This window comes from Mya arenaria, chromosome 14 (assembly GCF_026914265.1).
Source record: "Mya arenaria isolate MELC-2E11 chromosome 14, ASM2691426v1".
Classification (NCBI taxonomy): domain Eukaryota; kingdom Metazoa; phylum Mollusca; class Bivalvia; order Myida; family Myidae; genus Mya; species Mya arenaria.
In genome coordinates this window covers 34281768-34309098 of record NC_069135.1, presented here as the reverse complement: position 1 = coordinate 34309098, position 27331 = coordinate 34281768, and the positions used below count along the sequence as shown (strand labels likewise).

The 27331-nt window shown below is 36.0% G+C and overlaps 1 protein-coding gene across 3 annotated transcripts; it reads left to right on the top strand.

Moving 5' to 3' along the window:
• Window positions 1–6898: 6898 nt before the first annotated feature.
• On the top strand, window positions 6899–26752 carry LOC128216927 (uncharacterized). 3 transcript variants are annotated; one of them, XM_052923640.1, is made up of 15 exons: window positions 6899–7560; window positions 12720–12809; window positions 15552–15659; window positions 15913–15997; window positions 16206–16267; window positions 16635–16688; window positions 16882–16968; window positions 17549–17596; window positions 19860–19942; window positions 20242–20321; window positions 21023–21208; window positions 21769–22047; window positions 22573–22667; window positions 23936–23982; window positions 24921–26752. In XM_052923640.1, the coding sequence occupies exons 1-15, from the start codon at window positions 7381–7383 to the stop codon at window positions 24988–24990; spliced, it is 1554 nt and encodes a 517-aa protein (XP_052779600.1). In that variant the 5' UTR covers window positions 6899–7380; the 3' UTR covers window positions 24991–26752. The 3 variants fall into 3 exon arrangements, with proteins under 3 accessions (XP_052779600.1, XP_052779601.1, XP_052779603.1); XM_052923641.1 differs by lacking the exon at window positions 17549–17596 and adding an exon at window positions 17240–17278; XM_052923643.1 differs by lacking the exon at window positions 17549–17596.
• The last annotated feature ends 579 nt before the right edge of the window (window positions 26753–27331 follow it).

The following is a 27331-nucleotide window of genomic DNA, read 5'->3' as shown; positions in this document are numbered from 1 at the left end:
AGCGTTGATAAGATGGTCCCAGAGAGATTCAGTCGTAGATCGTGTTAAGCAGCGTTGATAAGATGGTCCCACAGAGATTCAGTCTTAGATCGTGTTAAGCAGCGTTGATAAGATGGTCCCATAGAGATTCAGTCTTAGATCGTGTTAAGCAGCGTTGATAAGATGGTCCCACAGAGATTCAGTCTTAGATCGTGTTAAGCAGCGTTTATAAGATGGTCCCACAGAGATTCAGTCTTAGATCGTGTTAAGCAGCGTTGATAAGATGGTCCCACAGAGATTCAGTCTTAGATTGTGTTAAGCAGCTGGTCCCATAGAGATTCAGTCTTAGATCGTGTTAAGCAGAGTTGATAAGATGGTCCCATAGAGATTCAGTCTTAGATCGTGTTAAGCAGCGTTGATAAGATGGACCCATTGAGATTCAGTCTTAGATCGTGTTAAGCAGCGTTGATAAGATGGACCCACAGAGATTCAGTCTTAGATCGTGTTAAGCAGCGTTGATAAGATGGTCCCATAGAGATTCAGTCTTAGATCGTGTTAAGCAGCGTTGATAAGATGGACCCACAGAGATTCAGTCTTAGATCGTGTTAAGCAGCGTTGATAAGATGGTCCCATAGAGATTCAGTCTTAGATCGTGTTAAGCAGCGTTGATAAGATGGACCCATTGAGATTCAGTCTTAGATCGTGTTAAGCAGCGTTGATATGATGGACCCACAGAGATTCAGTCTTAGATCGTGTTAGGCAGCGTTGATAAGATGGACCCATAGAGATTCAGACTAAGATCGTGTTAAGCAGCGTTGATAAGATGGAGCCATGGAGATTCAGTCTTAGATCGTGTTTAGCAGCGTTTATAAGATAGACCCATAGAGATTCAGTCTTAGATCGTGTTAAGCAGAGTTGACAAGATGGACCCACAGAGATTCAGTCTTAGATCTTGTAAGGCAGCGTTGACAAGATGGACCCATAGCGATTCAGTCTAAGATCGTGTTAAGCAGCGTTTATAAGATGGACCCATGGAGATTCAGTCTTAGATCGTGTTAAGCAGCGTTGATAAGATGGACCCATAGAGATTCAGTCTTAGATCGTGTTAAGCAGCGTTGATAAGATGGACCCATAGAGATTCAGTCTTAGATCGTGTTAAGCAGCGTTGATAAAATGGACCCATAGAGATTCAGTCTTAGATCGTGTTAAGCAGCGTTGATAAGATGGACCCATAGAGATTCAGTCTTAGATCGTGTTAAGCAGCGTTGATAAGATGGACCCATTGAGATTCAGTCTTAGATCGTGTTAAGCAGCGTTGATAAGATGGACCCATAGAGATTCAGTCTTAGATCGTGTTAAGCAGCGTTGATAAAATGGACCCATAGAGATTCAGTCTTAGATCGTGTTAAGCAGCGTTGATAAGATGGACCCATAGAGATTCAGTCTTAGATCGTGTTAAGCAGCGTTGATAAGATGGACCCATTGAGATTCAGTCTTAGATCGTGTTAAGCAGCGTTGATAAGATGGACCCATTGAGATTCAGTCTTAGATCGTGTTAGGTAGCGTTGATAAGATGGACCCATTGAGATTCAGTCTTAGATCGTGTTAAGCAGCGTTGATAAGATGGTCCCATTGAGATTCGGTGTTAGATCGTGTTAAGCAGCGTTGATAAGATGGTCCCATTGAGATTCAGTCTTAGATCGTGTTAAGCAGCGTTGATAAGATGGTCCCATAGCGATTCAGTCTTAGATCGTGTTAAGCAGCGTTGATAAGATGGACCCATTGAGATTCAGTCTTAGATCGTGTTAGGTAGCGTTAATAAGATGGTCCCATAGAGATTCAGTCTTAGATCGTGTTAAGCAGCGTTGATAAGATGGAGCCATGGAGATTCAGTCTTAGATCGTGTTAAGCAGCGTTGATAAGATGGTCCCACAGAGATTCAGTCTTAGATCGTGTTAAGCAGCGTTGATAAGACGGACCCATTGAGATTCAGTCTTAGATCGTGTTAAGCAGCGTTGATAAGATGGTCCCATAGAGATTCAGTCTTAGATCGTGTTAAGCAGCGTTGATAAGATGGTCCCATAGAGATTCAGTCTTAGATCGTGTTAAGCAGCGTTGATAAGATGATCGCATAGAGATTCAGTCTTAGATCGTGTTAAGCAGCGTTGATAAGATTGACCCATGGAGATTCATTCTTAGATCGTGTTAGGCAACGTTGATAAGATGGACCCACAGAGATTCAGTCTTAGATCGTGTTAGGCAGCGTTGATAAGATGGACCCATGGAGATTCAGTCTTAGATCGTGTTAGGCAGCGTTGACAAGAAAGACCAATGAGATTCAGTCTTAGATCGTGTTAGGCAGCGTTGATCAGATGGACCCATTGAGATTCAGTCTTAGATCGTGTTAAGCAGCGTTGATCATATGGACCCATAGAGATTCAGTCTTAGATCGTGTTAGGTAGCGTTTATCAGATGGACCCATTGAGATTCAGTCTTAGATCGTGTTAAGCAGCGTTGATAAGATGGACCCATTGAGATTCAGTCTTAGATCGTGTTAAGCAGCGTTGATAAGATGGTCCCATAGAGATTCAGTCTAAGATCGTGTTAAGCAGCGTTGATAAGATGGTCCCATAGAGATTCAGTCTTAGATCGTGTTAAGCAGCGTTGATAAGATGGTCCCACAGAGATTCAGTCTTAGATCGTGTTAAGCAGCGTTGATAAGATGGTCCCACAGAGATTCAGTCTTAGATCGTGTTAAGCAGCGTTGATAAGATGGTCCCATAGATATTCAGTCTTAGATCGTGTTAAGCAGCGTTGATAAGATGGTCCCACAGAGATTCAGTCTTAGATCGTGTTAAGCAGCGTTGATAAGATGGTCCCACAGAGATTCAGTCTTAGATCGTGTTAAGCAGCGTTGATAAGATGGTCCCACAGAGATTCAGTCGTAGATCGTGTTAAGCAGCGTTGATAAGATGGTCCCACAGAGATTCAGTCTTAGATCGTGTTAAGCAACGTTGATAAGATGGTCCCATAGAGATTCAGTCTTAGATCGTGTTAAGCAGCGTTTATAAGATGGTCCCACAGAGATTCAGTCTTAGATCGTGTTAAGCAGCGTTGATAAGATGGTCCCACAGAGATTCAGTCTTAGATCGTGTTAAGCAGCGTTGATAAGACGGACCCATTGAGATTCAGTCGTAGATCGTGTTAAGCAGCGTTGATAAGATGGACCCATTGAGATCCATTCTTAGATCGTGTTAAGCAGCGTTGATAAGATGGACCCATTGAGATTCAGTCTTAGATCGTGTTAAGCAGCGTTGATAAGATGGACCCACAGAGATTCAGTCTTAGATCGTGTTAGGCAGCGTTGATAAGATGGACCTATAGAGATTCAGACTAAGATCGTGTTAAGCAGCGTTGATAAGATGGAGCCATGGAGATTCAGTCTTAGATCGTGTTTAGCAGCGTTTATAAGATGGACCCATAGAGATTCAGTCTTAGATCGTGTTAAGCAGCGTTGATAAGATGGACCCACAGAGATTCAGTCTTAGATCGTGTTAAGCAGCGTTGACAAGATGCACCCATAGCGATTCAGTCTAAGATCGTGTTAAGCAGCGTTGATAAGATGGACCCATAGAGATTCAGTCTTAGATCGTGTTAAGCAGCGTTTATAAGATGGACCCATAGAGATTCAGTCTTAGATCGTGTTAAGCAGCGTTGATAAGATGGACCCATAGAGATTCAGTCTTAGATCGTGTTAAGCAGCGTTGATAAAATGGACCCATAGAGATTCAGTCTTAGATCGTGTTAAGCATCGTTGATAAGATGGACCCATAGAGATTCAGTCTTAGATCGTGTTAAGCAGCGTTGATAAGATGGACCCATTGAGATTCAGTCTTAGATCGTGTTAAGCAGCGTTGATAAGATGGACCCATTGAGATTCAGTCTTAGATCGTGTTAGGTAGCGTTGATAAGATGGACCCATTGAGATTCAGTCTTAGATCGTGTTAAGCAGCGTTGATAAGATGGTCCCATTGAGATTCAGTCTTAGATCGTGTTAAGCAGCGTTGATAAGATGGTCCCATAGCGATTCAGTCTTAGATCGTGTTAAGCAGCGTTGATAAGATGGACCCATTGAGATTCAGTCTTAGATCGTGTTAGGTAGCGTTAATAAGATGGTCCCATAGAGATTCAGTCTTAGATCGTGTTAAGCAGCGTTGATAAGATGGAGCCATGGAGATTCAGTCTTAGATCGTGTTAAGCAGCGTTGATAAGATGGTCCCATAGAGATTCAGTCTTAGATCGTGTTAAGCTGCGTTGATAAGACGGACCCATTGAGATTCAGTCTTAGATCGTGTTAAGCAGCGTTGATAAGATGGTCCCATAGAGATTCAGTCTTAGATCGTGTTAAGCAGCGTTGATAAGATGGTCCCATAGAGATTCAGTCTTAGATCGTGTTAAGCAGCGTTGATAAGATGATCGCATAGAGATTCAGTCTTAGATCGTGTTAAGCAGCGTTGATAAGATGGACCCATGGAGATTCAGTCTTAGATCGTGTTAGGCAGCGTTGATAAGATGGACCCACAGAGATTCAGTCTTAGATCGTGTTAAGCAGCGTTGATAAGATGGACCCATGGAGATTCAGTCTTAGATCGTGTTAGGCAGCGTTGACAAGATGGACCCATTGAGATTCAGTCTTAGATCGTGTTAGGCAGCGTTGATCAGATGGACCCATTGAGATTCAGTCTTAGATCGTGTTAAGCAGCGTTGATCAGATGGACCCATAGAGATTCAGTCTTAGATCGTGTTAAGCAGCGTTGATCAGATGGACCCATTGAGATTCAGTCTTAGATCGTGTTAAGCAGCGTTGATAAGATGGACCCATTGAGATTCAGTCTTAGATCGTGTTAAGCAGCGTTGATAAGATGGTCCCATAGAGATTCAGTCTTAGATCGTGTTAAGCAGCGTTGATAAGATGGTCCCATAGAGATTCAGTCTTAGATCGTGTTAAGCAGCGTTGATAAGATGGTCCCACAGAGATTCAGTCTTAGATCGTGTTAAGCAGCGTTGATAAGATGGTCCCACAGAGATTCAGTCTTAGATCGTGTTAAGCAGCGTTGATAAGATGGTCCCATAGAGATTCAGTCTTAGATCGTGTTAAGCAGCGTTGATAAGATGGTCCCACAGAGATTCAGTCTTAGATCGTGTTAAGCAGCGTTGATAAGATGGTCCCATAGAGATTCAGTCTTAGATCGTGTTAAGCAGCGTTGATAAGATGGTCCCACAGAGATTCAGTCTTAGATCGTGTTAAGCAGCGTTGATAAGATGGTCCCACAGAGATTCAGTCTTAGATCGTGTTAAGCAGCGTTGATAAGATGGTCCCACAGAGATTCAGTCGTAGATCGTGTTAAGCAGCGTTGATAAGATAATCCCACAGAGATTAAGTCTTAGATCGTGTTAAGCAGCGTTGATAAGATGGTCCCACAGAGATTCAGTCTTAGATCGTGTTAAGCAGCGTTTATAAGATAATCCCACAGAGATTCAGTCTTAGATCGTGTTAAGCAGCGTTGATAAGATGGTCCCACAGAGATTCAGTCGTAGATTGTGTTAAGCAGCGTTGATAAGATGGCCCCACAGAGATTCAGTCTTAGATCGTGTTAAGCAGCGTTGATAAGATGGTCCCATAGAGATTCAGTCTTAGATCGTGTTAGGCAGCGTTTATAAGATGGTCCCATAGAGATTCAGTCTTAGATCGTGTTAAGCAGCGTTGATCAGATGGACCCATTGAGATTCAGTCTTAGATCGTGTTAAGCAGCGTTAATAAGACGGACCCATTGAGATTCAGTCTTAGATCGTGTTAAGCAGCGTTGATAAGATGGTCCCACAGAGATTCAGTCTTAGATCGTGTTAAGCAGCGTTTATAAGATGGTCCCATAGAGATTCAGTCTTAGATCGTGTTAAGCAGCGTTGATAAGATGGTCCCATGGAGATTCAGTCTTAGATCGTGTTAAGCAGCGTTGATAAGACGGACCCATTGAGATTCAGTCTTAGATCGTGTTAAGCAGCGTTGATAAGATGGACCCATGGAGATTCAGTCTTAGATCGTATTAAGCAGCGTTGATAAGATGGTCCCATGGAGATTCAGTTTCAGATCGTGTAAAGCAGCAACATGAGAACAATAATATATTAGATGGACCCAAAGAGATTCAGTGGAAACGATTATGGAAGTTTTACGATTATCCCAAAGTTGGCATATGAAATTCGTTTAAGATTAATAATATTTACTCTTAGATGCTTTCAATTATGTTGGAGTATATATGTATTTATATTTTTGTGCGTGCGTGCGTGCGTTTGTGTGTGCGTATGGGAGTGTCAAGGATTTCCAATCAATAGAGAAGTGTATATTTACTCAACTAAACGCTTCCCTTGCACTCCGCATATGCAAATCTAAAAATCAGTGATCAGCTTTTGATTTCATTAAATGAATTTTCCCTTTTCAGGTTGTGTTTGTTAATAACTTAAATACGAGTTAACTTAACACATGCTGTAATTAAAAAGTACTCGTTTATAGAACTTGTATCTGGAAACTAGAATATTATTTTGCGGCAAATATGCTTTCGTTTGAATAAGACTTAAGCGTGTTTTAATAGAATTTTATGCAGACAGATAATGTGCACTCACTCTCTTAAGTTTTGTTTATTCAACTAATGCGCGTTTAAAGCGAATTTAAAAACTAGCTGTTCGTTCTATTGATCGTTCTAACGTTTAAATGCAAATCCACTGCATTTTATAATTGAAATCTTAAAATCACATCATCCTTTTAAGTCTAGCTATCACCATACCTGAAAATGTAATAAGACGGGTTTTAAGACTTAAATCTTTTAATCTGTCTTTACTGTTTCAATTATTGCGAGTTCTTCGGGTCAAAAGTGGTTTTCTTAATGGGCATTTAACGCTTTAAACATATGGGTCATTTCGTATCATAGGCTTTCAGTCAAAATGATTTTGCATTGCTTTAGAAGTGATAAAATGCTTAAGTAAACTTTATAATTTGCTTTTATGGATTTCGAATGTTTCTCAAGTGATTTTGATAAGAGGCCATTTATTTTATATTGTTTCATATATTGACATTTCCAATTCTGTAGAGATGATATTTCTTTCTGTGTAAAAGGCAGTTTTGTAAATATGTACTTTGCAATACGATGTATTCACATCTGTTGTGTAAATACATCAATGAAGCCGGCACCATCAAAGGGTGATAGTTGTACATTGTGTGAAAACTCGATATAGGAAATGGACTTGTTAATATTTCGGATAATTCGGTGACGTCGGAAAACTATTAAACTAATTGATGTTATCTGATTAAGGGTAAAACAATAACTTATACAAAATCGTGTTCTTTAGATGAAAAATATTATATTGACAAACATGAGATCTCAAATGGCATCTTCTGTTGGGACGCGTCATGAATTCGACGCCAGCAAACGCACGTGGGATTTTACCAGTTTGCAGGAGGTGCACGTGCGCGCGAACGCCCTGCTACGACAAGCCATGCTGAACGAAAGATACAAACGATGGAAAAAGGTCACATATTTTTAACGTTACCTTTATATGTTTCTCGTATAACTTTATTGTTGTCGTTTGGATAAGTGAGACTATTAACCATTTAAATAAAATGACAATACTTAATATTAAGAATAATTATAAAAAAGACCCTGTTTTTTATTATATGATTATGTAGTTAGGACACCGAAGTCCTCTTAAAATACATCTTTATGTAGAACATGTAGGTCAGATTTTTTTCTTGAAATGATGTAATGTCTTAGAATTTTGGTGAAATGGTACATACTGTCTGGTACTGTCTGGTAATGTTACTCTGTCTCTAGAAGCCCTTATTTTTATTGTATTTTCTGTGCATGTCGACCAAACAAGATCTAGATTTTTCCTATATCAATGGCCTAGACAAGGTCCTCTGACAGCTGATTCCACATTTTAACAACACGGTAGGACGAATGATGTTCTACACAGTGTCTTTTTAAGCTAATAAATCTGACATCTTGAAAATAAATCTCCATGACTAATAACAAGGGTTGATAAATATTGTCATAATGGTGTCATGGAATTATTGCAGAAATATAAACAGTTTTTTTTTCTCATTTATATTCACATAGGGTACCAATAACACATTCATGGTCATCTTTAAGTAATATAACCTTCTATGCATTTTCTATGAGTATGGTTAAGCTCACACACACACACACACACACACACACACCCACGCACACCCACGCACACCCACACCCCCCCCCCACACACACACGCGCACGCACACACACACAGTGGAATATAAACAGTTGTAATCTCACTTGCATTAGTTCATATTGAACTGAACATAATTGAAAGGTTTAAATATTATATATATATTTATTTATCAATGAATACATCAGTTAATTGGAGAGCTAAGGTTTTGTGACATGTTACATTTCAACGTTAAGCAGGTCTATTATACAAACGAATACATGTCAAATGTTTGATTTAACGTCAAATTGTTTGGCAAATAATGCATTATGGTTTATTGGTTTTTAAATGGCTTTGTTGAAAAATGTTTCAAATCTTAAGTACATTTCCTGCATAATACGAAAATAAAATGGATCAATGTTTATTTGATTTGTCTACAATGAATTGTACAAACAAAGGAACAATTGATATCAATCGGATTTTTTAGTTCGATGGATTTTTATAAAACCGAAAGCGATTTCACAAGTATTTATCAAAATAACGCGTCCAATTTTTATTTTTTTTATTTTGTGTAAATAATATTGAAACATTGAACTTGTTGAGTATATATAAAAAAAATGAATATTTTTTTCACAAAAATACGAAGTCTTGAATACAGGTGTCAACTTTCTTCTTTCTTTCTTTCATTACATTCAAAACATTTTACATGTGAATAGAGGTAGACATTATATTAATATATAATATAACTATCAAATAAAACACAACAACTAATTAACAAGGTTTTTAGGGTCGGGATGTTAAAGCATAATTTGTTTGAAAATAAAAAGACATAAGATACACTTCACCATAAAAAGACATAAGATACACTTCACCATAAAAAGACACAAGATACACTTCACCAAAACAAATCATATAATGACATAAGATACACTTCACCATAAAAAGACACAAGATACACTTCACCATAAAAAGACATAAGATACACTTCGATACACTTCACCAGAAAAAGACATAAGATACACTTCACCATAAAAAGGCATAAGATACACTTCACCATAAACAGACATAAGATACACTTCACCATAAAAAGACATAAGATACACTTCACCATAAACAGACATAAGATACACTTCACCATAAAAAGACATAAGATACACTTCATCATAAAAAGGTATAAGATACACTTCACCATAAAAAGACATAAGATACACTTCACCATAAACAGATATAAGATACACTTCACCATAAAAAGACATAAGATACACTTCACCATATAAAGGCATAAGATACACTTCACCATAAAAAGACATAAGACACACTTCATCATAAAAAGGCATAAGATACACTTCACCATAAAAAGCATAAAAAGACACAAGATACACTTCACCATAAACAGACATAAGATACACTTCGATACACTTCACCATGAAAAGACATAAGATACACTTCACCATAAAAAGACATAAGATACACTTCACCATAAACAGACATAAGAAACACTTCACCATAAAAGACATAAGATACACTTCACCATAAACAGACATAAGATACACTTCACCATAAAAAGACATAAGATACTCTTCATCATAAAAAGGCATAAGATACACTTCACCATAAAAATACATAAGATACACTTCACCATAAAAAGACATAAGATACACTTCACCATAAACAGACATAAGATACACTTCACCATAAAAAAGACATAAGATACACTTCACCATAAAAAGACATAAGATACACTTCACCATAAAAAGACATAAGATATACTTCACCATAAAAAGACATAAGATACACTTCACCATAAAAAGACATAAGATACACTTCACCATAAAAAGACATAAGATACACTTCACCATAAAAAGACATAAGATACACTTCACCATAAAAAGACATAAGATACACTTCACCATAAAAATGACATAAGATATAATTCACCATAAAAAGGCATAAGATACACTTCACCATTAAAAGACACAAGATACACTTCACCATGAAAAGACATAATATACACTTCACCATAAAAAGATATAAGATACACTTCACCATAAAAAAAACATAAGATACACTTCACCATAAAAAGACATAAGATACACTTCACCATAAAAAGACATAAGATACACTTCACCATAAAAAGACACAAGATACACTACACCATAAAAAGACATAAGATATACTTCACCATAAAAAGACATAAGATACACTTCACCATAAAAAGACATAAGATATACTTCACCATAAAAAGACATAAGATACACTTCACCATAAAAAGACATAAGATACACTTCACCATAAAAAGACATAAGATACACTTCACCATAAAAAGACATAAGATACACTTCACCATAACTAATTATAGCCGAACTACTCATCTAAAAAATACTAGGTTATATTGCCAGGTGGGTTTTGCAATGTTTTAAAAAATATATGAATTTGCTTGTGAGTCATTTTTTCGGTGGTATTAGAAAGAAAGGGTTTACATTTGGTTGGGTCTTGTCTCTCGTTTTGCAGTTTAATCTCGGTTTACAGTGCAGTTTCTACTTCCAGATTGTACATTTTCATGGCTTAATCTTTGTTATAATGATTGTAATTATATATAATAGCATTAAGCACTTTCAAAAGGAATTAACCGGTGAATTAATCAAGTAGGCGTCATTTAAATTGTTCCCACCAGTACGAGGTAAATAGGGCAGCAGCCGAACATTATCCCACGGGTCAATGAACAGATCTGACTCTAGGTAACACTGTGTAATGCTTAAAGTCATATAGGATTATAGTGTGATCAAGCGATATAATGCAATATATATAGCCCGGAATTACCATAACTGGGTTTTCCCATGCCGGTACAAATAAAAGGTGAATTTCGAGCTATTGAAATTCATGTAACGGTCCAATGACTCTATTTTTTCCGAAGTAACGTGTGTATATTACAACGGTTTAATTTTGTTTGTACCGGAGGATTAGGTTGGAAAAACCAGAATTTCTATAATTCCGGGCTTGAACTATTACAAGCCCTGTAGCCAACACTTTAAGAGAGCCTCATACATATATGTGTGTATTCCTACCAGTATGTGACAAATTAGGCAGTAGGAATCATCACAGAGGCCAATGCACACATTCGACGGCAGTTGACACTGTTTATTGCTATAAGTCATTGGATTTTAAGGTGATTAAAAGAGTAAATGCAAGACCAATAGCCAAAAACCATATATAATCGTATTATAAGTTGTTTTAAGGTGAATTTAAACGTCTTCGATTTGGTTACTTATAGTTGCGTGGCGTCTTATGATGAATGTCCCAACATAATTTGGTCCCATGCACTGCAGAAATATTATTGACCATAGTAATTTCATAGATTAACAACCAATGTGTTTAAATTGACCTTTATTAGTATGTAACAGAACTATAATGACCATTTTGTTTGCATTAACTATATTAAAAAAGAAGATGGGTGGTTTTCTATCTTAAATGGTTCCCCCAAACATTGCCAAGCCCGGTGGCTTTGAGTCAAATGCATTTCAGTGCCTGTATCAATCTGTAACCAGAAGCTATAATATTTTGTTTCTTTTATTTGCCTTTTTGAAATCAATTTTCTTGGTCAGCATCTTAGAATTACATAACATTTTATAACATAGACGATTTGTATATGGGGTCTTACCAATATTTAGTATTTTCAATTGCCTTGCATAATTTTGTAGTAAATATAGACCCATTCCTTAATAAACATTCAAATACACAAAATTACAAAATATATTACACTTGAGGGCCTCATAAATTAAATGCAAGCTGAGTGCTCAAACATTTATTTCTAAATCAAAAGCCTTACAAATTAAGTCACTCTGTGTTTGCTTTAAGGTTAACTTTAAACCACCTGAGTTTCTTATCAAGAAAAGTTAAACATAAATTTGAACGTTCCCACTTAAAACTTTCACATCTTTCTCAATATAACTTTATCAAACTTTACTATGGCACTTTAAATAAATGCAGCTTTTATAATTAAAGCATAATCTAATCTTGAGCGCTTAGAGTATACTTCACTGCTTAAGATAACATTATTTATTACTTTAGGCTTTTAAATACCTCTTAACATTGCAAATGGTGGGAAGCCGGCATAACACGATGTCGCATTTTTAAGATAGTTTGTGCATGTTGAAAGTATGCTTGAAATTCGTTTTGCAGTTGTTTCTGCAATATAAACTATATGGTTGATATACCTTATTACGGCTTTGTACTATAAAACTACAGTCGAACCCCGTTGGGTCGAACTCGCTTTACTCGATTTTCTCTTTGTCTCGATCTGGATCTAAAAGACCGAAACTGAATGTAAAAATTCCCGCTTGGCTCAAACTCCCCGAGGTTCGAGATATTTTTGCTGGCCCCTTGGAGTTCGAGCCAACAGGGCTCCACTGTACTTTAAACTTCCATCCTTCAATTTACTGATTCTAAAGGAAACACCATTCGTCCAATGCCTTTATGACTTGATTAAAAATTGGTATTTTTTTCAGGTGATTGAGTTATACAAGGAACTTCTGTGGCTGATAAGCCTGGAGCATTTCCCAGATGATTACGAACCTCCATCAAGCTACTCAATGCTGGTAAAACTGGACTTTAATAGCATTCTTTATAAGTTTATGCTTTTATAGTACGAACTATAATTCCTGAATGTTGATACTCTTTCAGGGGTTTTTACGTTTAACATTTATGTTTGATATAAACAAGTTAGAAACACATTGGTGAAGAAACCCTAAACCTATTAAGTTATTGTAATGACACGATATAGTTATTGTAATGATACCATGTTATTGGCGCAAAACTAGACCAATGTAGCTGCTGTGGTGATACGGTGTTGGGCACGTTTAACTAGACTTTTATAGGTATTGTGGTGATAAAGTATTGATGACGTAACTGAAAACCTCTGTAGGTGACGATACACTAGACCTATGTATGTATTCTAATGATACAATGTTGGTGACGATACACTAGACCAATGTAGGTATTGTAATGATACAATGTTGGTGACGATACACTAGACCAATGTAGGTAGATCTCATGATACAATGTTGGTGACGATACACTAGACCTATGTAGGTATTGTAATGATACAATGTTGGTAACGATACACTAGACCTTTATAGGTATTGTAATGATACAATGTTGGTGACGATACAATAGACCTATATAGGTATTTTAATGATACAATGTTGGTGACGATACAATAGACCTATATAGGTATTGTAATGATACAATGTTGGTGACGATACACTAGACCTTTATAGGTATTGTAATGATACAATGTTGGTGACGGTACATAATACCTGTGTAGGCATTGTAATGATACAATGTTGGTGACGGTACATTAGACCTATGTAGGCATTGTAATGATACAATGTTGGTGACGGTACATTAGACCTTTATAGGTATTGTAATGATACAATGTTGGTGACGGTACATTAGACCTATGTAGGCATTGTAATGATACAATGTTGGTGACGACACACAGGACCTATGTAGGCATTGCAATGAAACATTGTTGTTGACGATGCACAATACCTATGTTATCATTATAATGAACAATGTTGATGACGATGCACTAGATCTATGTAGGTATTGTAATGATACAATGTTAGTGACGATACACTAGACCTATGTAGGTGAATGTGATGATACGATGTTGGTGATGATACTCTAGACCTATGTAGGTAATATAATGATACATTGTTAGTGACAATTCCTAGACCTATGTATGTATTGTAATAATACAATGTTTGTGACGATGCACTAGAACTATATAGGAATTGTAATGATACAATGTTGGTGACGATGCACTAGACCTATATAGGAATTGTAATGATACAATGTTTATGACGATGCACAAGACCTATGTATGTATTGTAATGATACAATGTCTGTGACGATGCACAAGACCTATGTATGTATTGTAATGATACAATGCTTGTGACGATGCACTAGACCTATGTATGTATTGTAATGATACAATGTTTGTGACGATGCACAAGACCTATGTATGTATTGTAATGATACAATGCTTGTGACGATGCACTAGACCTATGTATGTATTGTAATGACACAATGTTTGTGACGATGCACTAGACCTATGTATGTATTGTAATGATACAATGTCTGTGACGATGCACAAGACCTATGTATGTATTGTAATGATACAATGCTTGTGGCGATGCACTAGACCTATGTATGTATTGTAATGATACAATGCTTGTGACGATGCACTAGACCTATGTATGTATTGTAATGATACAATGTTTGTGACAATGTACTAGACCTATGTATGTATTGTAATGATACAATGTTTGCGACGATGCACAAGACCTATGTAGGTATTGTAATGATACAATGTTTGTGACGATGCACTAGACCTATGTAGGTATTGTTATGATACAATGTTGGTGACGATACACTAGACATATGTAGGTATTGTAATGATACAATGTTGGTGACGATACACTAGACCTATGTAGGTATTGTTATGATACAATGTTGGTGACGATACACTAGACACCTATGTAGGTATTGTAATGATACAATGTTGGTGATGATACACTAGACCTATGTAGGTATTGTAATGATACAATGTTGGTGACGATGCACTAGACCTATGTATGTATTGTAATGATACAATGTTTGTGACGATGCACTAAACCTATGTAGGCATTGTAATGATACAATGTTGGTGACGATGCACTATACCTATGTAGGCATTGTAATGATACAATGTTAGTGACGATACACTAGTATTGTAATGATACAATGTTTGTGACGATGCACTGTCTCTATGTAGGTATTGTAATGATACAATGTTGGTGACGATACACTAGACCTATGTATGCATTGTAATGATACAATGTTAGTGACGATACACTAGTATTGTAATGATACAATGTTTGTGACGATGCACTATCCCTATGTAGGCTTTGTAATGATACAATGTTTGTGACGTTGGACAAGACCTATGTAGGTATTGTAATGATACAATGCTGGTGACGATACACAAGACCTATGTAGGCATTGTAATGATTCAATGTTTGTGACGATACACTAGACCTATGTAGGCATTGTAATGATACAATGTTAGTGACGATACACTAGACCTATGTAGGCATTGTAATGATACAATGCTGGTGACGATACACAAGACCTATGTAGGTATTGTAATGATACATTGTTGGTGACGATACACTAGACCTATGTAGGCATTGTAATGATACAATGTTTGTGACGATACCCAAGACCTTTGTAGTTCTTGCTGATGTTCCTGTTGTTTTATAAAATTATATCTGACACAGTCGTATTGGTTACAGTTGTACGAGCTTCATTTCCATCTTGGAGTAGCATTTCAACATGTTGGTAAACACAGCAAAGCAGTGAAGGAGTTCGGGAAGACGATTGAGGTTGTCTCCATAGCAAAGGTAGTCAAGTATTCCAGTTATCGAATTTATATGATGTGTTAACGGTATATTTTAATGCTTCAATACACTTTTATTATAGTACGGCCCGTGACCTTGGCTACCTTGGTTTATAAAAAAACAGAAATTTTATTTATAAAGATAAATTAAATGTGAACGCGATCTATTTTTTTACTTCTTTTTCAAAATGAATATTCTTACTTGTTTTTATTTAAAGTATCTCATTGACTTCTGTATGCGTTGAATTATATTTCAGAATGGATGTCTTGCGGGATGTTTAACTAATTCGTGTTTGATGACACCGATATACGCGCGTAGGTCGTTTGCCTACGCAAAACTAGGTAGTTTTTTGACATCACAGTACGCTTTTAATTTTCAAACCAATCAGTGCCTTTGTCAAAAATGGCAAAACAGTTTAAATACTAAATATAGTTAAAGGTATGCGAGATTTATAAGGTCATACAAGAACTCCTTGAAGGAGGCAAAAATGGCAGTGGTGCTTGATAGTCAGTCAGCGATATGCATGTATTTCATTGTTTATATTAACAGGTTCATACAAGAATTCCTTGAAGGATGCAGAAACGGCAGTGGTGCTTGATAGTCAGTCAGCGGTATGCATGTATTTCATTGCTCAAATTTCCTCAACACATACACTACTTACAGTTAGAACTAACCAAACAATGAAAACTATAGGGATAATCTCAGTAGCCTGAAATGTAACCAATTTACTGTATAAAGGTACAGGGGTCAAGGCCAAACAAACATCGAACTTGAAAACAAATTGTAAACACTTATCAACATATTGTGAATGGTCAATGTTTTGGTAACTGCTTTGGCAACGTAAATGAATACTCACTACGACCGCACTGGTGTTTAAACGGGTGTACGAGTGCTTAACTTCACACTAACTCTAGCATGCTACCTTTTTGGCCACATATTGTCTAAATCATTATAATTATGTTGTTTCTTAATTTTCAGGACGTGTTTTGTATACGAGCGCTTGTCCGTAGTACATTTGACGACGAACTTCTAGTGAGTAGAGTAAGACTGTTTCGAAAAAAAATGGAAACTCAACGGAGGTTATACTGGATAAATGTTACATTCAAGTATATCTTAAACTAAATGTGAATTTGTTTATTAAGATTCTAATAAAATAAACAAGAATACAGACTGACGGTATACAAAATTAGCTTTTTATTCAAATTATTAACATGCCTCGCTCCAGGGACTCAAAGATCTTGAAACTGCATTAAAACTTGACAAGAACCACGTGTGCGCCGTGATGTTGTCAACCTCGTTTACGAAACCACTGGTAAGAGCATTATATTAGTACTCTATCATAGTTTAAACGCTACCTTGACTTATTTCACATGCTCAATATCAAATAATAATAGAAAAAATATATATGTGGAAGGCCGTGATAGTTGTTTAAAGGCTATCTAACATACTTAATTATTAGATCAAACATTTTACTTTCGTATTGAAATTAAATTTGATATTTACATATTCATTTAGTTCTTAAAGTTCCAAACCGTTATGTTATATAATACTTTTATACCAATCAATTTACATCCGATGCTCAGGTGACAGATAATAATGAGAAATATGGATTCTTTGAAAAGGTTTGTTTGAGCACGAATTCAAATGACTCCTGGCATTCATGTCCCCAAAATTCACAACCACCTAAACATTCCTTGTGTGTTGTTGGGTTTGTTTGTTTTTTCAGTAAAATCGTTTTTACTGGCGACTGAAACTTATTAATGAATGAAAAATTAAATATTTCCATTTCTGTTTTAGTATATACTATGAAAAATAGCTACTATTAGATTTGTCAGGTCTATATCCGGTTGTCTCTTACGTTTATGATTTAGCTTCTTTATACAAATTTATAGTGCGCAGACAGTGCCAAAATGGCAGCTTATGAAAAGCTTAAAGCAAAGGTATTACATGTAGATTTATAACACATTTCTCATAGTTATACCTTTTACTTGGTTACAGTTGGAGGAGTATCTATCACTGTCGTTAGTAGTTCTACTAGAGTTTCACAACATTGTATAGGCTTTTATATAGGTTCTCTCAAGATCTTTTCTCTACTCCTACGCAATTTCTTTCCTTCGGAGACGATTCGGATTCTGTTGAAGTCAGGGTTTTTCGGCTGACGTGTTCATTTTGTGCATGCTGTTCATACTAATTTATGGTGTTTCATTCACTAGTACCTTACTTTTCCACAGGTTCATTTTGTGCATGCTGTGCATACTAATTTATGGTGTTTCATTAACTATTAACTTACACTATCCTACTTCTGGCATGCTATACTAGGTTTTCCATCTCAAGTTTACACAATCGAGTGGTGTTTCAAATCAAGTATCATTGGCCTCGCTAAACCATGGCGATGTATGAGGCGTTAGAAAAAATATATAGTTCGTATAATAATTCATTACATTCATATTGGTATCGAAAAGTAAGTAACTGTGCATTCCAAAATTAAGACCTCTGCAGACATACATATTCTTTGATACTTAAGCAAACGTGGCACAAAGATGTACAAATGCTTTTTATGAATGTCAGTATACAAAGACACGTGACAACTTGACGGATGGGCTACTGAGCTGGATAATGGTGTTGTAGAGTTACTCAGGTCGTAATGTACCATCAATCATGAAAAATTTTGGATGTCCAACGGAAAAATGTGTTTAGCACTGTCAAAGGCCTTGGTCAGGGAGCACAGTCAGTACGGTACTGGTATTAACACAACATTTCGTCAAACATATTAATAAAAATGTTAAAAAGGTTCCATGGCTATTGTGTTGTTTTGTTTTAAAAGTAGAGGGGCTTTGTATGTTCCTTGTAGTTCTTGTTTCAATTTCGATACTTTCAAGTTCAAATGAAACAATTTAGAGTCAAATGCCAGTTTTTGTTTCAAATTGTTTATCACTTTTGGTTTTGAGAATCACAAACAGCAATTAAATTTGGGGATATCCGTTCTTTGTTGGGTATGCCTATATCTGATATCAGAAATATTATTTATTTTAAAATACATAAGACGTCTGCATCGTTGCAGATATTTCCAATTTTGGAAGATATACAATCAAAACATACAGAAAAAAATTGGTATTTATGTGAACTTGTATGATAGCATTGCATATGAAACACCCCTCGTTTGATGTATTTATCTTACCTACAGTTATGTATTTAAACTTAATCGTTGCCTATAATAGTGTTCCCAGAAATTGTAATTCACACTGTATTATATAAATTCATGCATATTAACAAGCATTCTGACTGAGCTGTAATGCACCAGCCAATTGTAACCACGCCCCCACCCCAGGCCCGGAGGAATACCGGGGATAGCCGGCGAAATGGGCCGTGTTTTTACCTTCCAGGTGGCCCAGCAGTGCCGGGTGAATGCGGTGGTTTGTTCTTCCCGCCAAATATAGCGGGGAATGGGCCTTACCTAGAGTCCATTGGGTGCATTTTGCGGGGGTTCACAAGCAGTTTGTCCCCAAACCGGTATTTTCCCGGGCTTGGCTGGACCGAAAGTCAAAGTCTCCGCTTTTCACCGGACCTGGGGGCCGTGGTTACAATTGGTGCATAAAAAGCAAAGCATAAAAAGCAACTTTTGTTAAGCGATCGCTCTGCACCTTCTTCAGCATGGACATGATTGTGTACTTATAATGATTGATTTTGATTTGAAGCATGTTTTAAATTATTGCAGTAGTCCATAAGTTGGATGGGTGTAACTGTTTACAAACTATAATGTACATTTTATGATATTTACATAATTAAAACGTGCTAATATAAATGCATAAATATATTGATGCAATAGATGAAATGGTATATAATAATTATTGTTAAATTGAATTAGCATTTTATATCTGTAGCAAAAGGATTTATTATTTGCTATTAACATTTTGACAATTTCAGCAAATCAGCACCCATTGTTTTGATAAAGAAATATTAATATCCTTTTACATGAGCATTCGAAATTGTATCTGCTAATATAATGTGTTTTGAACGGATATACATATTACATGTAAATTTCTAAAACAACGCAAAAACTATTTAAATAAGCAATAAAAAAATGTTTGACAACGTTTCATACTTAAATCATCATTATACATGCGTTATGTTACAGCAACATTTTGTCCCTGTTGACAAACCCTTAGATATTTATTTTATGTAACTGTTGTTTTTTTGTGCCAGGCTGTGCGACTATGCGAGGATGCGGAGACGTACCTCACATGTAACAGCTTCTCCCACAGCTGTATACTAGAATTCTATGATAAGTATGGGGTATTTCCTGTCAAAACCGTATCATAAAGAATAATGTTAATCATACAAAAATATCGTTTTATGAGAAATGTATCATTATAATATTGCATAGGTTGGTTAACAGAAATTATTCGTTTTGAGAAAGAAAACCAATTAAGTTGCCTTCAATAATATGCTTGCAACTCGTTCTCAAGAACATAATATTAAAACAGTTTCTAAAAGGTATGAGAGTAAGGAAAATCTATGTAAAACAGTGGCTGGCTGTTATGTTTGCCGTTATCCATTTCAAACAAAACCATATAATTTCCTTCAGATTTCTGTTTCCTCTGAGTGTCCCGCATACAATCACTCGTATAGACCTTCGACCGGAGAAGCCTAGCAAGAAGCAACTAGGTACGACTTATCATGGTTATTATGGCTTTAGAGACAACACATTCATTGAGAAAACCCATAAATATAATAGCTTTTTTATCTGAATAACGGAACAATACCGTAGCCAGGTGTATGTTTGTTGTCCTTGTTGAATGGTGGTATTTTAATGTTTACAAAGAAGTTGCCTTTGAAATAGATCGCATTCGCAGAAATGTGCTCAATAAAATCTCTGTATTAACCCATTTACTAATAATACGGGTCCCGTGCGTATCCTTAAACTGTTTTCCAAACGGAAAGGAAATCAAACCTAGATTGGGGGCACCTGATACCCCACCCGTGATATGAACGGAATTATTCAGGTGCCTCCATGTTGCGTAAAATGCCATGATTCTCATCCTAAAAATTTCGTTTAAGACTTCGACTATGAGTCCGGTCTTTTATGTATTTCCCATGTTACGTGCCAAATCTTGTTGTCATCACACAAAAAAAATGAAATAATTATAAATTTTAACTGCTCTTTCGTGGAAATAATTGTCTATGCGATTGCTAATGTTGGTTAACCGAATGATTAAAAGCTGCGCTTTATTTCGAGAGAATATATGCAGGGCGTAATATTCGAGAGAATGATTTATGATCAATAATGATTATTTATGATTACATGATTGAATGAAATTATTTCTATAAAGGCTATATTTATTGCACGCCATGTTCTTATTATTTAGAAAGCAAGGTTTACTCTAAGAAGCAAGGAGACACAGAGCCCACTTCCATTGAGAGTACCAAAGTATTCCGATGCGGCACTACAGCAAATATGGTGAACAATCTCATGCCCCTACAAAGAAGAAAAGATTACGGAAATGCCATTAGGAAACACATGGCCAGACCAAAAACAGCTGCTGAATTCTTTGGTATGGTATCCTCCATTTACACTAGCGCCCTCTCTAATTGTCGTTTTATATCAATATGGGGAAAAAAGTCTTGAAATACGCTCAATGCACCATTTCCGATTACGCATCGTTAATTTGTTCTCGAGGGAGTAACCCCAAATCCCCATGCAAACAGTTTATGCCTTATGCTTTCGGTTCTGAAGGAGGGGCGCGTGTTAAAAAGGTTGTGCCCCTAAAGTACGCCCCGTCTAATCTAAATTCCTGGATCCGCCCATGTTTTAAACTAGTATTTGGTGTTTAGTTGAAAAGACAATTGGCAAGTTTTGACCTACTATATTGTTTCCCTTGATGTAATTTGCATGCATCGAATACATAAGATAAGATAAGATAAAATAAGATAAATTTTATTTTAAGTCGGCAAGTCAGAAATAACATAAGCGACAAGCGCTTTTGAACCGACAATACATACAAATGAAATGAATTAACAAAAGCAAAGGCATAACAAGTAGCTGGTAATCGCGAATAAAAATACATACCTGCTTCAAAGTCATGGTAACAGGATATTCGGTCCACACTTCCAGCCCAGCTTGAAAAGGAGCAGAAAAGGGATGCTCAGCAGAAAAGAGCTCAGTCGGCAATAGTGCGACCCGGCGAGAGGTTTGCCAGATCTGCTACATCTACAGAGACAGAAAATAGCCGAGTGGAAACCCGCCCTACGACATCCAATCAAAATGAGCAAAGATTTTCCACTCCCAGCCAATCAGTGAAGAGGAGACCATTTACTGCGCCGGCCGGTGTGCGTATGACGTCAGATTCCCCTGTAAGGTCGGGATCTCCTGAAAAACCAAACACATCGCCAGGTATGTGTAGTTTAATGCAGGGATACGATTTATTTAGCATACGAAATATTCCTTTTGCAACACATTCACGGTGGAGAACCCACGTGATGATTTCGTATGAATAACTTACTAACACAAATTTTAGTAATATATTTGTCAGGGGCCGTGTACTTTGCCGAAATTTTCAACTCCCAGAAATCAATTGATCAAGATTTTCAGAAAAAAAATGCGATTTTAGAGAAAGTTCGATATAACCATGGAAAGTGTTCTTTATTTCGGGGCTTGTGGTCTTTATATGACAAAAATATCCCAATGTTATGAAAGTAATCTTTAAAAACCCACCTGAATCGAGACCTCTTATTTTTATTTGTTGCCGTGCACTTTACCAATAAGTCACGTGGGCTCTCCATCGTGTTATTATGATCGCATTCATTTCAAATTTAGGTGATACACGCTGTTTTTGCAATAAAATGCTTTGTCAGCTGTGTGAAACTTATTTTGGTACTGCAAATCACAATTAAACAAATGACTCCTCTTTCATTTCAGAGTTTCGCAAGAGACCACATACAACCGATGCCCAACACAAGACATCTTCCAAGAAGAATATAGTCATAGAAACACCTTCTAACTATTCCATATCAGTAAGTACACTGTCATAATTAGCCTAATACGTGCTTTCATGCCTGAAAAGTAAAATTCATAATTAACATGTTTTGCAAAAGACATTATAGTTGTGTTGTTGTCTTTATATTGACGTGAATATGTATAAAATTAACATACGCGTTTAATTTAGACCTAAAGACTACATATGGTTTTGTTGTTCAACTTGTCCTGCATAATTAGTTCTTTCTTTGCTTATGAAGCAGAACTGCTTAGTATTTCATTAGTCTTAGTTTCGTAATGGCTTATTAGAATAAGTCGTATATTACATACAATAAAAGTGCAACCCATTCCGACTTCACGAAAAAGAAGATCTTGCCTACAAATCTTGACCAAGACTAAATTGACAGATGAGTTTTGAACGCATACCGACTTTTGTGTTCAAAAGTGCCAGTTCAGAGTTTAAAGGCTTTCATTTCATAAGTAGAGTTTCATAAAGCTTCGACAGTACCCTTTGATAGATACAACTAAATAACTGTACACAGCTGATTCTGGATATAAGTCTGTCAAAAGTGAAGCTGCAAGCTATTTTCAGGGGCTTTTTACGAAGGGCTCGGGACTAATGCAGTAATTATCACCATTTCATTGCAGTTTAATGAAAATGGTGGTACTCACTGAACAGAAACTCCATATAGATATTTTTGTCACGCAGGATTTGGAGAGATTTCGGTACTCAATATGAGTGGGTGGGTTCTATACACATGGTTCACATACAAGTAGTTGAAAATATATTGGAATAATACAACCGATGACTGTGTTCATTTCTCTTCCTTAAATTGTTTAGTTGCATCTTACTCTGAACTCACCGACTTGTTGGCGTTATTCATTATTCGTGTCAGTTATACCTAGCAGTAGTTCTTTGCATTTGATGATTGTAGGTAAATAAAAGCCAGTGCTGCGGTGCTCGTTAAAACTAAATTTACCAACAATGACGATATGTCATTATGTCATGTTTGGTGTGGGTGGCGTTCGATGTCTCTTGTTACTGATTATATGACCTTGACCATTGTTTCTTTAAACAGCATCTTGATTACAATCTAGGCTACTTGGTTTGAACTTGATTTATTCCATTGCGTTATTTATTCAAATGTATAAAAGAGTAAGTCATAAATGTTTTTAAATGTTCATTTGCATTGGTAATCTTTTTTTTTATTTATCAATAATGTATGTAGTAAACTTCAAAGCTAGCGTTTGAAAGATGAATTAATTACTTGTTCGTCTAAAGGTACAATTATGATTTATGTTGCAGGTGTTTCAATCGACCAATATAAAGTTTGCCCCTCGAATGTACTATAGGTAAGTAGCTGACTTCTGTGTTTTAAAGTATTTATCATAGTCTTATATATTTGATTATTTAGTGTTCGTGATAATATTTCATCTACTTACCAAAGCCTTTGTTTAACCAATTACAGTTGGTAGTGAATGTAGTGTAGATTTGAACAAAACTGCCAACTCATTGGACAAAATTTATTTTCTAACACTAAGTTGGTTTTCTGATTGTGTTTGGATGCCATTCATTGTAATTGCTTGGCTGATGGCAGGCGTATCTCTATAATTTTCATTGCATCACTCATAAGTTAATAAATATATTATAAAACAGTTTGGACGTCTTGTATATCGTTAAACCTTATTAAAGTAATCGATAATCACCGAGTGTCACAAATGTTTACATGATGTTCGCATTCAATATGTTCGTTTATTATGGGAACATGCCTGTATATTAAGTAGCCTGTCAATTTTATTATCATCGAGACATTAAATGGTCATTTATGACTAAATCCATCAAATATTGCTAACTAGGACCGCCCGAGCTATTTTGAATGTTGAAAATGATATACGAAGAAAAACAGTTACAGAAAAAAATGCGTATGGTATTAAACTGTCGCGTAAACAAAGATGGTATTTACTGTATCTATATTTAAAACCAGATGAAAGAGGTGGTCATTGGTTTCTATTGCAATATTGGTATTAATCAGTAATTAAGCCATTTCATAACTTAAGTATTTTTCTTTCTGAAAATAAAAATGAATTCGTAAGTTTAAAATAAAGGTGTGTATTTTAAATATAGTATATAAATTGTCTTTACTTAGGCCATGCTCCATATCTATTCATCCCACTGATTACATTTTCTTAATAACTTTTGAAATACTTTAGTCAATATTTATATATGAGAATACTTTTTAAGTGCTATGTCATACGTGTATTATCTTAAGGTCTTTTCTCATATTTTACAGGCCATGGAGCGGCGACAAACTTCCTGTATCAGAAAGACCACCCATAACGTTTGCTCCTAAATTCTACTAGAAACACTTACTGAATACACTTAAAGACGTGCTACTGGGATGACCATGCCTAACGATTCCTGCCAATGAACATACTAGAGAGATTTTATTATATTGTGCATACATATTTCGGCTTCTGTGTGACTGCGCTTTAAGACGTATCAGTCCTCAAAACTTCATTCAAAGGATGTATTTCAATGTTCAATTTTCTCACCAAGTTTGCTTCTGCTTCAGAGTTATACACGCTGTCAACAAACATTTATTCGGTCATGTTATCAAATTATCACTTTCAAATAAGGAATCATCTGCCTCATTTATGTTAAACATTTGCTAAACGCTTAAAATTAAAAACAAATACAAATGGCTAAACTGTCAAGCGCTTCTTCGCTTCAGTGCCTGGGCCTCGTTTCAATCAAGATCGTAATTATGACGATGGTTACTTTTTAGTAGGCGTAGCTCCGTTTTTGGCGTCCGTTTTTGGCGTAGGCTGTGTTTCAATAAAAAAAATCATAAGGACTTAATATATCGCATAGTTTCTGCCCGTTACGTCATGGCTGAACCAAAGCACTCTTGAGCAGCGCCAGGTTTACGACTAATATCGTATTGAGACGGGACCCAGAATTTTATTTTCTAAAGCTGCACTAAAATAAGGCTTAAGCTGTTAAACAAGCTACATGTTTTATCAGTATGGTCATTTATTACCATAATGCATGCATTTAAGTTTTTCGACCCACAAATAAACTAGACAATTAATTATGTCATTGGCCATAATGTTAAACATTGATGTCTGGTGATCTCATTCTAAGTTCGATGGCATCTTGACTAAATGGCCGTCACTACGTTAAAGATAGCATTATAGCATTTTTATTCTTTGTTTCAACTTAATTGGACGTTAATTGACCTATTTTTAGAAAAAGGTCAATAATATGAGTACGTTCTATTATATTCGGCATGTTTTACTTATTCCTTTCGTACACGAAACAAATGCACATTATTGCGTACACAAAGTTCACATATTTCTCATGCCATATACCTTAAACTAGTAATAAATAAGATATAAGACCCACATGTCCGGCTTGGCGACCAGCATTCCCTTTGTGTATGGTATTGGCAAACGTGTGACTCACGCGATATGTTTGGGCCTCATGATTATTGTTTAATTAAAAGGATAGATACGTTAAACAAAACAAAGTTTCACAAAGAAATCATAATAACTTTCAGTGATCCAGTAAAAAAAATAGCCCAGCGATCATTCAATGCCATGTAGAAAAAATGTGTTTTAAAGCACTTTTATTTCCAATTTGCACTGAATACGTGTGTTAAATTTATGAACGAATGACTATGTTTTCATTTGTACATTTGGACAGTATAATTGTTTTATTGCACGCTTTTGCTCTTTATGACTGTTTCTGACCTATAACTGATAACATTGTTAATTATAAAGTACATTTTATTTTATTCAATTTATTTATGATTTCTATGCTTTATAATTTTGATGTTACCTTCATATCACGTGCAGTTGTATGAAAAAACATGCGCACAGGTTGTGAACATAATTCTTATTGTAAAGGAAACGATCAATTTAAGTCTTGCATTTGTTTCCTGAATAATTTTGTTAAGAGTTTAATAAGGTGGTTATGATTAAGTATGTCATCACATAATTATATAATCTAGACTAACGTAAGTGCTCTTTTAAACGTGTCACGTTTTTTTTTGTTTTATTTATGTAATTCGTTTGAATGTCTTCGGATTGAAGTATTGACAATAAATGGATGAAAATGTGATACCTATTTCCTCACCGTAACATACCATGTTATGGACTAAGATGGCATTTTATGCTGCTGCTGCTGCTGATGATGATGATGAGGATGATGATGATGATGATGATGATGATGATGATGATGATGATTATTACACAACTCAATTGTTGTTAACTTCTTCGCCATGATTAGCATTCTTTACCAGTAAAAGAATATTAACAAAAACGGACTAACGAAAAGTTAGCTTTGTTTACAAGTATGCATGACATTTCCCAGTGATCTATTTGCGGTACAGTCCCACGCATATAGTTCACACATGAGTAATACGCGTTGATAAGCTTTATGCGATCTTTCATAGTTTATTATCTTGGGTGACTACATGACTGTTCATCACTGTATCAATATTCAAAATAACAGAATAAATAAATGGTTGCCGGACTTTTCCCTGTCATCTCCATTACATAACGGAGTCTGAAAGGGACTCGCTCATGGTTCGTAAATTGCACTTTTTACAAAAAAAGAAAATACGAAATAAAGTGTGACAGAACATCAGGAGTTTCAAAACTAAGACATTGACAACTGGAATCCGTCAGCAAATACTAA

Bases quoted from the DNA above. Each gene is read 5' to 3' on its own strand.
- LOC128216927 (XM_052923640.1), top strand. From the start codon at position 7,381: ATGAAAAATATTATATTGACAAACATGAGATCTCAAATGGCATCTTCT. The intron at 16,969-17,548 runs GTAAGAGCATTA...ACAAATTTATAG, and splicing joins CCTCGTTTACGAAACCACTG to TGCGCAGACAGTGCCAAAAT. The intron at 21,209-21,768 runs GTATGGTATCCT...CCACACTTCCAG, and splicing joins AACAGCTGCTGAATTCTTTG to CCCAGCTTGAAAAGGAGCAG.